Source organism: Athene cunicularia, assembly GCF_003259725.1.
Source record: "Athene cunicularia isolate RWA chromosome 1 unlocalized genomic scaffold, athCun1 chr1_part2, whole genome shotgun sequence".
Taxonomy (NCBI): Eukaryota; Metazoa; Chordata; class Aves; order Strigiformes; family Strigidae; genus Athene; species Athene cunicularia.
In genome coordinates this window covers 5,981,226-5,993,226 of record NW_020799092.1, presented here as the reverse complement: position 1 = coordinate 5,993,226, position 12,001 = coordinate 5,981,226, and the positions used below count along the sequence as shown (strand labels likewise).

Below are 12,001 nucleotides of genomic sequence, written 5' to 3'. Positions count from 1 at the left end.
GAGGGTGAGCGGGGCGCCGCGCAGGGCGCTGCGGGTTGAGCCGTGGGGGCCTTGGGGCTGGATGGAAGCGAGCCGCGGGGTTTCCAGCAGGCTTGCCGCTCGCAGACCGGTTTGCGGCTTTGCTACCGGGCCCATAGCCCGAAGCCCTGGTGGACGCTGTAAGAGGAGGTGAATGCCGAAGAAGCATTAACGTAGAAGGCATTTCTGCCCGCGAAACAGAAGGGTGTTCAGTTATACGCTGCCAAAATAGCCTCTGCCCCTGTTCAGCCCCTCGCTGGGCACCATAGTGGGATGGGAGAAATATAAGCCGGAGCCCTGTGGCCAAGTGGGGGTGGGTGAGCTGGTGACCTGTGGCGTGGAAGGAGCCCTGTGAGCAAGGGCTGTGTGCCCGTGTGCTGCCTGGCATAAACCGCCGTCAGCAGTGACTCACAGCACTTCTGTCGGCAGGCTTCCAGCTGTGGCAGATGACCTTCTCAAATCAGAGCATCTGTTTTGTTTCCCTCTGGCTTGCTTTGAAACAAATCTGTTTCTCCTTGCAGAACACCATGGCTACTCTCAAGGAGAAGCTGATGACCCCTACTGCTGCAGGAACCACGAGCCCAAACAACAAGATAACTGTTGTGGGGGTTGGACAAGTTGGGATGGCCTGCGCTATCAGCGTCCTTGGAAAGGTACGGCTCAGGGACAACGTGCTATTCAATTCCCACCACTATAAAGTTCTGCACTGCCAGTTTGTCTTTGCAAATGGTGAGAAATTTGGTAAGTTAGTACAGGAGTAAATAATTTCCCATTCGTGTAAGCAAGCAATGACCTACATTGTTCATGCAAGGATGACCTCCCCATCCAGTTTCTCCTTGTTCTCTCACCTTTCCATTAGTGTTTAGCAATCTCTCATTAGGCAGAGTTATTTTTCAGGCTGCTGGTAAAATGTAGTGAGCAGTGGCTCTGAAACCACAGACAAACTTTGCTTTCTCTTTTAATTTTCTTATTTTTCCACAGCAAAGCTGGAGAGTTTGCTTGTTGGGAGAGGTCTGCTGGGCAAAGAATGCAGACAGCTCAAAACCACGTGAAATAGGGGATAGGAATCAGAACTATATTTGTTTGCTTTTTATTTTCCTAGTGCATATGTGCTGTAATTGTAATAACTGAAAATACTGCTATCCACTTCAGTAGGTTTCTTTATTTCTCTTAAACACTTATTGATTAGTTTTATGACTTTATTGCTTCCAGAGCGGTTTTAGCTAGTTTTCCAAAAACTAAAACTAGAGGACTGAGCTTAGAGGTTATTCAGACTTTTTTCCTGTTACTGGTTTCTGGTTGTTTTTTTGGCAAATCTCATGTTGCAGTCTTTGAGCAAAGCAAAGGCTTATTATGCAGTAAGGTTCTCTTGTACTTTGCACTTTGGTTTTAGACAATATTCTGAATGAGTTAAATGTGATTCTTCTCTTGCTGTTTTTGAACAGACAAATGAGAATTGCAGACCTGAAGGTGTAAACAGATATGCCCTATCTACTTGTAGGAGCAGATCTTAATTAGCTCACAGATCAAAAATCTTGCATGCACTACTAAACCAACTCTATCTTATTTGGAGATGATCTGTCTTCTACCTGTTACCTTGAGGATGCATATTTTAAAGTAGTGGCTTTTTAATTTTTAAAAATTACAAGCATTTTCACTTGCTGATATTCATGAGCCTTGTGAGCAAGAAAAAACTGACAGTAGGAAAAGGCCCTTGTGAAACTAAGTAGTGATGTGAAAATAACAGTTTTTTAGAACTATAACTAAAGGAGAAATTAAATGGAAAAACAATAACAGTTAATTGTGGGGTTTTATATTTATCTTGTAGGCAAATGTTTGTCACTCATGGTCTGAACTCATTTGCTTTTGAAGGAGTACTGTAACCTGTAAGGTTGGCGGTGAGGGAACCAAGTGAAGCTACCACAAACTTCACTACAATCCAGCATTCATCTGTGTTTAATATGCTGCTCAAAGCAGATAAAATCGTGCTTTCAGAGATCTAGGCACAAAGTTTACTACTAATAAGTTGTATGCACCAAACCAAGAGTAAAATCTGGTTTTAAATTTTTAAAGCTTGGATTATGGCATGACAGGAGGTTATTTCAACCAGGCTTTTGCTCCGTCTCACTCTCACAAGTATAAGCTGCTGTATAAAACGTTTTTTGTAACAAAATCATCTGACTCTTGTCACTGAATTAGAATTATAATTGATTAGGTTAGAAAAGACCTTTTAAGATCATGAAGTCCAGTGGTTAACCTAGCACTGCTAAGTCCACCACTAAACCATGTCCCTGAGCACCACATCTACATGTCTTTTAAATACATCCAGGGATAGTGACTCAGCCATTTTCCTGGACAGCCTGTTCCAGTGTTTAATAATCCTTTGGTGGAGAAATTTTTCTTAATATCCAGTCTAAACTTCCCCTGGTGCAACTTGAGGCCACTTCCTCTTGTCCTATTGCTTCTTACTTGGGAGAAGAGACTGATACCCAGTGTGCTACAAAGTCTTTTCAGGTAGTTGTAGAGAGTGATAAGGTCTCCCCTCAGCCTTCTTTTCTCCTTGCTAAACAGCCCCAGTTCCCTCAGATGATCCTTGTAAGACTTGTGCTGTGGACCCTTTACTAGCTTTGTTGCCGTTCTCTGGACACACTCCAGCACCTCAATGACTTTCTTGTAGTGATGGCCCAAAACTGAACACAGAATTTCAGGTGCAGCCTCACCAGTGCTGGGTACACTTCCCTGTCCCTGCTGGTAATGCTATTTCTGATACAAGCCAGGATTCTGTTGCTGCCTTTGCCAACTGGGCACACTGCTGGCTCATTCAGCTGGCTGTTGACCAGTACAATGTGGCTTTTATTTGTGCAAGATGGTTGGCTCTCCAAGATGTCTCTTTGTTAAACCATGACATGAAATTTTGTACTTGATTTCCTGTCTACTTAATATCCTATATGTAGATGCAGTTGACTTTTAGAGGGCTTTGAATTTCATAAAATTAAATGGTGTGATAATACTAGTTTCAGTTTACTGGTTTAGTAGTTTATATATAAACTTGAATGACTCTAAAATTTCCATGTTTGTTATTTTTAGCTCCCTCTGACTTAGAGTATGTTGCCATACTGTTTCAGAAATGGAAACACAGAAATCTCCACAGTCACAAGTTGTTCATTTTCATTGAGAATATCTTAAGCTGCATTTGGTGATTGGGCAGACTTCATTCTTGTGTGTACTAATAAGCTGAATTCTTCTCTAGGCAACACTGATTCATGAAGTTAGCCATTGGAGCTATTCCAGGTGCTTTTCTGTTTCAGTGAGAACTGGCTCCTTGAACCTGCTGAGTCTGAATATTGGTTGCAAGGTCTAGACTGAAAGTGCCATATTGTCAGACTGTGTGTATAAATCTATCCATAATTGCACATGCACACACATTCTTTTTTCAAATTACAATTACAGTAACTTTTAGTTTAACACCAGTGACTTCAGTGAAGGGTGCTTTTTCACGGTGTTTAAATAACTGAGACTTTAATGTTACCTTGCAGACTGTTTTGAGAACAGAGCAAGTGTAGATACAGATTCTTATGGTTTTCCTTCAGCAGTTGATCAAACCAGCTGTGAAAGGAAGCAATGCAAAAAAGCAATAAATGCTAACATTACTTTATGAAATTAAAATCTTAAATATCCCTGCTGTTAAACATATTTTTTCACAGGAAAAACAGTCCTGCCTATTATATGTTTAAAGTAACTTGGTGAATGCTAGTAATTCATCTTTACGTGTGAAGTAATGAGTGTTAACTTTTATATAAAAAGCAAATAAAGAAGCTTTATTGCAGTAATATTTTCAATAGCGTAAAAATAGCTTTGCTTTCAAATGGGGTGTAGATACCTAAGGAAATAGAAGAAAGAATTTGAATCTGAGTATAATTTATTGAATTATAAGACTTTATAATAGAATTTAAAAGGATATTAAACACTTCTGTCAAAAGGCAGTAAAACTTTGCATTAGAGCAGAATGCCTTTTTCTACTCCCCTATTTCATAATTTTTCCTGTTCTGACACTGTGTGATATTATCTCTAAACTTAACCTGGCTGAACAACAAACATACATGGCTAAATCTATTCTGCAAAGGAAATACAGTGTAGTAGCTCTAGTAGAGAAAAATTAGATAAAGAACCTGGGTTTTTATGCTTTCTAGTATTGAGGAACATAAGTCTGTTCCTGTTCTATATTTTTGTGAAATGGTTGAAGGAATGTTACAAGAGAATATTTGATAATTATGTGGTGTGTTCTACTGGGCATTTAAATATTTAAAATAGGCCTGTCTGCTGGATAGATTTAGAGGGCTTGTTACAACTCTGAAAGCTGCAACTTTTTTCTGTAGATAACTAAATCATGCAGTGCCTTAATAATAAAGGGTTAGCTGTTCACTAACTCCCCACAGATAATACCCTTTTTTGGGAAGTCTGAATTTATGAACCTGTCCTGTAATAGCCTCTGACTTTGTTACTGTGAGATGCATCAGAACACCAAGATGGTGCTGTCCTACTGGTTTACCTTTGGAGAAGAGATGCTTTCAGATGTGTAATGTTATTTTAAAATGTAATACAGCTCAACTGAGGGGTAACTTTAAATGCAAGTTAACTGCTTCATTGACTCCTTCCAACTTCTTTGTTTTCAGGGTCTTTGTGATGAGCTTGCTCTGGTTGATGTTTTGGAAGACAAACTAAAAGGAGAAATGATGGATCTACAGCATGGGAGCTTGTTCCTTCACACTCACAAGATTGTGGCAGACAAAGGTGAATCTCACTTTATCTAATACTGATATTCTGTGAATTTGCTTAATAGTGGAGCATGAGTTGTATAATCCTGAATATCTCTAAGGATGTGGCATTGAAAAGTTAAAGTATATGAACTGGGGTGAGAGTTTAGATGAACACCATAACAATGGGAGTGGCTCTTAATCTGGGTTTTCTCTTATATCTCTAATGGCCACTTCACAGTTTTGAGCTTGTTGAATAAAATTGATTTTAATGAAACTCTAGTGCCTCTGATATAGAAGAAATAATGTTGTTGTTTGGATAGTGGAAATGAGTTTCTGAGGGGTTGAATATACTCTCAAGACCCATATATTGGGGCAATGCTAAGAGATAATGCTGGTTTTAATATTGATGTCTCATGTTTTTTGAGCTTGAATGTGTGCACATTGGAGAAGCTACACCTAATACCTGTATGAACACAGTGCTACTGAAATTAGTGATGTCTAACACATTCTAAATCTTCTTTCCTAATGCTGTGTTGTAGACTATGCTGTCACAGCCAACTCCAAGATTGTGATAGTAACCGCAGGAGTTCGTCAGCAAGAAGGGGAGAGTCGTCTTAACCTGGTTCAGAGGAATGTGAATGTCTTCAAATTCATCATTCCTCAGGTTGTCAAATACAGCCCCAACTGCACCATCCTGGTGGTTTCCAACCCAGGTAAGGCAGTCTTTTCCTAGAACACTTACAAGTTGTATTTATTGGAGAACTAGTGTTTTCTTTTATTGATTTTTCTCAAATACAAATTGAATGTTGTTGAAAATTAATGGCTTTGTGTGGACATCTGCCATGTAGTTGCTAAGAGCAGAATACAATGTTCTATACTCTCCAATACTCTCTTTATTCATGACTTCTCATGGTGTCCACCTTTTAAAAGCATACCTCATAGTAAATGCTTCAGTTCTTTATGTACTTTGGCTTTTGCAGTCAGTAGTATTGCTTTTAAATTGTGAATCCTAACTTTCTTTTGTGTCTGGATATGGTATGGTTGTTTTTCAAGGTGAAGAACTTACCCTGTAGTCTTGGCTATATTTTCAAGAAAAATAATTTGCATCCTGAAGCCTATGCTCAGGGAAAGGCTAACTGTACTGCATAGTTCAGTTAGATTAGAAAAGATTTATTTAGAACTGATTACATGTATTCGTGCTCACTTGCAGGCATCCCATTGCACTGGGACAGCTTGGGTATTTGGATCTCTAAAGCTGACTGCAAACATTCTGATATGCTTTCTAGAGTGTCTGTATATTCTGATGTCCTGTAGTGTGTCTCTGCTTGATACACCATCTGAGTGAAGCCATTACTACAAGACCCTGGCAATGAAGTGATGCTGCTTTTAAAGATAACTTTGTAGTGTCAAAATAGTGTATGTAAAGCTAGCAACTCAGCAGATTGAGTAATTAGCTGGTATACAGTTAATACTACTGAATAGTAGTATACTAGGTTACTGTGCAAGTACAGGAATTTACAGCAATTTTAAACACCTAAAAACCAAACTGAGTCAAAGATCAAATTGTTCTTGTTCTAGCAAGGCCAAATTCAAACTATGGATTTCTTTCCAGTAGAGCAGCTGCAGGAGAATTGCATGTTGCTTTTCCAGAATTTTTACAATGCTTTATTTTTTCAAATTGTCTGGAGTTTTGTCCACAAGTCTTATGTAGTGGAAGTTATTCTGAGCCCATCAGAAGGGACTTCAGGGGTGTCTACTGCATGTGTGTTGGTGTGTGACCTTGATGTCCTTCCCTGTTTAACCTCCCCGAATCTGCCTGGGCTCTAGCTCAGAGTGCTGTCTTCAACCTATCCTGTGGAGAGCCCTGTTGTAGGCAAATGATGAGATTGCAAGCAGAGCTCAAAGTCTGAATGTGTGCCTTGGCAGCTGACTTGGAAGCCAGACTGCCCGGAGCAGTTGTAGCTGATGATAGGGCGGTGCTCTTGGTGGGAACTGCCCCTAAGGAAGTTATGCCTGATAAGGATGTCACTTGTAACAGTAAGGTGTGAACTGTACTGAGGTGACATGCTTTTGGTGCTTGAGCAGAGCAAATTATTTAATATACACAGATATATGCCCTCCTGAGAACTGTCTACCTTTTGAGAGTCCAAGTCATAATTAATGACCTGTGGATTAGAGGTTTTTCTGCTTGCATCCCTCTCTCTCTGCCCCAACCTAGGTTTGTGGTTTTGCATGCAGCTAAAGCATATTGTTCATCTGGCTTTTCATGCTACAGGGGTAATCAGTGCAGAAGCTGCTTAATGCATGAATCAACTTCAGTTTTAATTTCTTAAACAGTTACCAGCTGGAAAGAGACTCTGTAAATCTTAAAGCAATTTATAATGAAACATGTTTAACTCTTGCTGTGATGAAGTGGAAGGTAACATTATTTTTGGAAGCTGCTTGAATGTTGTAGACACAGGAGTTCAGTTCTGATTCTGAATGCCTTAGGGGTTTAGCTGTGACAAAAGTGTCTCCAACTTTAGTTGGTAAGATTCTAATCTCCAAAGACCTTCCTCAGTTTTCGTTGAACAGTATCTTGATGGGTCCTAAATTTCAGGTGGTGCATTTATTTTAATACTCCAAATGGTCAGACCTAAGATACTTTGACTAATGAACACAACTGTTTTGAATCCTCCTGATTGTCCTACTCCCTGCAGTAAAGTAGTTGTTGGCGTATTCTTGGTGTATGTGAATGGTTTAATTTACTGTGTGTGTTTCTCTTTTCAGTGGATATATTAACCTATGTGACATGGAAGCTGAGTGGCCTGCCAAAACACCGTGTCATTGGAAGTGGCTGCAATCTAGACACAGCTAGATTTCGCTATCTGATGGCTGAGAGACTTGGTATCCACCCAGCCAGCTGCCATGGCTGGATCTTGGGAGAACATGGTGATTCTAGTGGTAAGAAGCAGTTTTGACCTCCTTGGGAATAAGCAACACAATGTTAGAGGTTGAGGTCTAAGGGGTGGTATAAAACTCAAGGAGCAGGTGTAGCTCAGCTTGAGTAACTAGCACTCTGCTTTATTTTTAATGAAGATTAGAGTTGAGACAAGTCTAGGAAATTTAGCTACACTTGCTAATAAAAGTGACTGTATGATCATACCATGAACTGAAGAGGCCAATTTTGTTAGCTAAAGCTGTGTCCTGAAGCTACAGCTTACTATGATTTATCAGGTTTTGGAGTATCATGACAGCCTTTAGCACAGTTCTCTGAAAGCAGTTTTAGCTCTTAGGTTAATGGCACAGCTTGCTGCAGGTAGAAAAAGCTAGCAATCCAGATTTGGGCTAACAAAATTATCCCTTACCTTATTTTGTTACTTTTCCTCATGCTAGTTAAGAGAAGATGGTTTTAAAACCAAATGAAATCAAAGAATCTTACTTGTCTTAATTCAGTTCATGTATTTCAACTCTGAAATGATGCAGCAGAACATCTATGTAGATTTATACTGCTTTGCATTTTAGTGCTTTGTATTTCTAAGGGAGCCACCATTTTGATGTCCTGTTGCATTTGATCAAAGTGCTGTGTCTGATCAATAACAGTATTTACTGAAGCCAGCCCTGTGCTAATGTGTATGCTCAGCCAAGCTCTGCTTTCAGAGCTCATCCTGCTTCAGTGTTATAGCTGCTTTATCTTTGAAGTAACTAAGAATTCCTAGTCAGTTTGTAGGAACAGAGAATAAGATGCCTGTAAGCTTCCAATATGGAGATGTGTGAACTCCTCTCTTGGTAGTCTCAGTTTCCATATTGTTACTGTTATTCAGAGAAATAAAGAGTATAATTCTTGAAGGCCAACCCTAATACAAATTAATAGGATAGCAAATACATACTTGCTGCAACTTGAGTAAAATTAGTTTCAAAAGGCTGAACATCTAAGATGTATATTTTTGCTAGAACTTGAGGTTCCTGACTTCAACAGTATCTGTCTGCACCTTCCAAGGACTGAAAGTTCTGTTGTTCATGTGTTGCAATGGACTTGTTAAAGTGTCAGTGCTAAAATAGTCTAATTTGACCCCCAGAGTTCTCAGAATTAACTGTATTTAAATGACAACTTAAAATATGTCTCAAATGTGACTGTGGTTCTGGCTACTACTACTTTGTTTCCAGTTATCTTAGGAAAAGCAGAGGGGAAGTTGCTAAGTGCTATTGAAACTTAAGTCCTCTCTCTGTTACAGTGCCTGTTTGGAGTGGGGTTAATGTGGCAGGTGTTCCTCTCCAGGAACTGAATCCTGCCATGGGAACTGACAAAGATGGTGAGAACTGGAAGGATGTCCACAAGCAAGTAGTTGACAGGTACGATAACTTGAAAAATAAGGTGGATATATGTGATACTTAAAATTGCTAGTCTGCGTGCTGCGTCCTTGTCAGTGCCTCTCCATTCTGCTGCAGCTTTCATGGCCTTTTTATTTGGAGGGTTGTGTAAGTGGAACTACTGGCTTAAACACAGAAATGTAGGGTTTCAGTTGGTAAGCTTTATTATCCTGCAGCAAGACAAACTATTGCATAACATACCCACTTCAGAACTGCAGTATGTAGAGCCGTGTGCACTTTTTCCTCTTAAGTAGCTGCTTAAATGGTTAACTGTGCTCAGAGGGCACAAGACTTGAAGAGAAGGTGGTATGTTTCTCAGAGCATTGGAGTTATTTGGGAGGATTTGTTCATTGATTTAAGGAAATCTGTCTGGAGGTATCTATACATGTTGCAAACCCACTTGTCCTTACTTCACAAGTGAGGCTATACAGGTATAAAGGTATGCAGATGTTAAAAAAAAAAAATAAAAAATTGGGATCCATGTGTAGGTAGTGCATGGCTTCAACTTGAAATGTTTACTGGTTCCAAATGCACTCAATGATTGTACCGCTTGAATAAACACCTTGTTCAGTTGTAGGTGTCTTTTTCTACTTAATGATAAGAACTCTTCATAGATGGAAGCTATTTTTCTTTTCAGCTAATGTGTGAGAACAATAGGGCTTTATTATACATATGGGGTAATGTAGACTTTATCCTCTAATGTTGAAATATATAACTCACTTTGACATTTTAATATCAAAACTTACAATGTGTTACAGGAGTTTCAGATTTTTTTTTTTTAAATGGGAAACATTCATCTTAGACTTAGCATTCACACAGTGTCTTGGAAGACTTCTTAATGCAACTGTGTTTCAATATTTCCTTAGTGCTTATGAGGTAATCAGACTTAAGGGGTACACAAACTGGGCTATTGGCCTTAGTGTTGCTGAACTCTGTGAATCCATGCTGAAGAACTTGTACCGGATTCATCCAGTCTCGACACTGGTAAAGGTAAGATGTGGTGGCTAATTGGGTGCTCTAGTTCATTTTGTTGTCTTGGAAAATCTAAGTAGTCCCAGTTAACAAGGTGCTGAGCAAAGGGAGCTTTCTAAAATACCATTTAGAATTTAAAATAGGAACTTAGTATCTCACTTTTTTCCTAGTCTGACCTCTTAACCTACCCTCCTCACAGATATGGAGCTAAAACTAAGTTCTCTGTATTCTACCCAATGTTGCCCTACCCTTGTGTAAAGTTTACCATGTGTGGCATACAGATTCATTAAAAAGTAGTTTCAGTGCAAAAATAGAGAACAATATGGAGGCCCAGATGTGATTCCAAAGCGAGGGCTTTGGAGGTGGGATTTCTGACGTCAGCCATCTTAGTATTGCAAATCATTTTGTCTGAAACAGCTCTGTAGTATCAATGTATCAAATTGTGACTGAAAATTTTCTGCAGGTTACAAAATGATAGTCTTGAGCTCTGCTCTCAAAGCTTCCTGCTATATAAACTAAAAGCACATCTGGGGTGATGGGTTCATGTCTGAGTGATCTCTCCTGTTTGTGTCAGGGCATGTATGGCATTGAGAATGATGTCTTCTTGAGCCTTCCTGCTGTCCTGAGTGCCTCTGGATTGACAAGTGTCATCAACCAAAAGCTGAAGGATGATGAGGTGGCTCAGCTGAAGAAGAGTGCAGATACACTGTGGAACATCCAGAAAGATCTCAAGGATCTCTAACTCGTGAATGTTAGATTCCATCAATAGAAAACCAGCATGTTTGTGCACAAATATGGGCTCTACTCACTGTACATCTCAATAGTAAACATTTAATGTTCTTTCAGAGTGAGATTTGTCCACAGTAGCTAAATTTATGCTTGCTGTAATGCACAGATGTTATGAACAAATAAAGTAACTTTCAGGCATGTTTTTTGTTGTCCTAGTGACATTTTCAGTACTGAAAATAGCTAGCTTACTCTAGTGTTCTCCTTTAATGTTTACCACAGGCTTCATGGAAGTGTAGACACATCTTAAAAGGTTAGAAACAATGTAGTGATTACCTGTAGTGGGAATTAACTAATACAACCTTACTGGAAGCCTTTTGTTATAATTTAATCACTTAAATGATTATTAATTAAATTGTTTAAATAAAATTCCCAGACTTGTTGATACAGTACTATTTTTTTTAACTGATGTTAGTAAAGGAAATGAAATGGGGATCTGCCTCTAGGCCACCTGCCAAAAAATATGCCAACATTCTCTATGCCACTGACCTAGAAAGGGGTCTTGCAGGTCCTTCTCTTTTCTGGATACATTTCTTTGCTTGATATTGGTGTCTAGTTTTCATAATGTTTAGAAGAAACAAGATTCTTTTCCATTAGGTTACCAAAATCCAAAGCTTTTTTTATAGTTAGATGAGAGTCCCATGGTAATCTTTTTTTTTTATAGAACAAGTCAAATTGGGCCTTTAATTTCTAAATTGTGTTTGATTGTTTCATAATTGCTTATGAGAACATATTTTTAAAACACCCGAAGTCTCATTTCTAAATCATTTGTAATTGTGGAATATGTACAAACCATAAAATAGCCAGTACTTGCTTGGCATGCCTAGAACTGCCCAACCTAAATGTCCAAGGGACAAACAGTATCAAATCCATCTAGTATAATTCAGGGGCCTGCAAGTCTTTGAGTTTGCAGCATAGTCTTTCAAAGCATAGAAACCTTTGCTTGCAGCCAAAGAAGTAAAATGATGCAGTCCTGGCTACTTGAGGAGGTGCAGATAAGCTCTGTGAAGCTGAGCTGCCAGCCCTGATAACAATTCCTCCAAGGTCACACAAGATACAAGATGTACTAAGAATTCATACCCAGCCTGAACTTTTTAACATTTCTGACAGAAAGAAAC

General features: G+C 39.2%; 1 protein-coding gene across 2 annotated transcripts; it reads left to right on the top strand.

Annotated features, from left to right (window-relative positions):
- Positions 1-173: 173 nt before the first annotated feature.
- On the top strand, positions 174-11,024 carry LDHB (lactate dehydrogenase B). 2 transcript variants are annotated; one of them, XM_026865208.1, is made up of 8 exons: positions 174-198; positions 540-671; positions 4,692-4,809; positions 5,315-5,488; positions 7,545-7,718; positions 8,990-9,107; positions 9,992-10,115; positions 10,672-11,023. In XM_026865208.1, the coding sequence occupies exons 2-8, from the start codon at positions 546-548 to the stop codon at positions 10,837-10,839; spliced, it is 1,002 nt and encodes a 333-aa protein (XP_026721009.1). In that variant the 5' UTR covers positions 174-198; positions 540-545; the 3' UTR covers positions 10,840-11,023. The 2 variants fall into 2 exon arrangements, with proteins under 2 accessions (XP_026721009.1, XP_026721000.1); XM_026865199.1 differs by lacking the exon at positions 174-198 and having other exon boundaries at positions 472-671; positions 10,672-11,024.
- Positions 11,025-12,001: the final 977 nt, after the last annotated feature.

What these genes read in the sequence shown, in the direction of transcription:
- LDHB (XM_026865199.1), top strand. Translation starts at nt 546, where the DNA reads ATGGCTACTCTCAAGGAGAAGCTGATGACCCCTACTGCTGCAGGAACC. An exon ending in CTATCAGCGTCCTTGGAAAG is followed by an intron (nt 672 to 4,691) that starts GTACGGCTCAGG and finishes CTTTGTTTTCAG; the next exon opens with GGTCTTTGTGATGAGCTTGC. An exon ending in CCTGGTGGTTTCCAACCCAG is followed by an intron (nt 5,489 to 7,544) that starts GTAAGGCAGTCT and finishes TTCTCTTTTCAG; the next exon opens with TGGATATATTAACCTATGTG.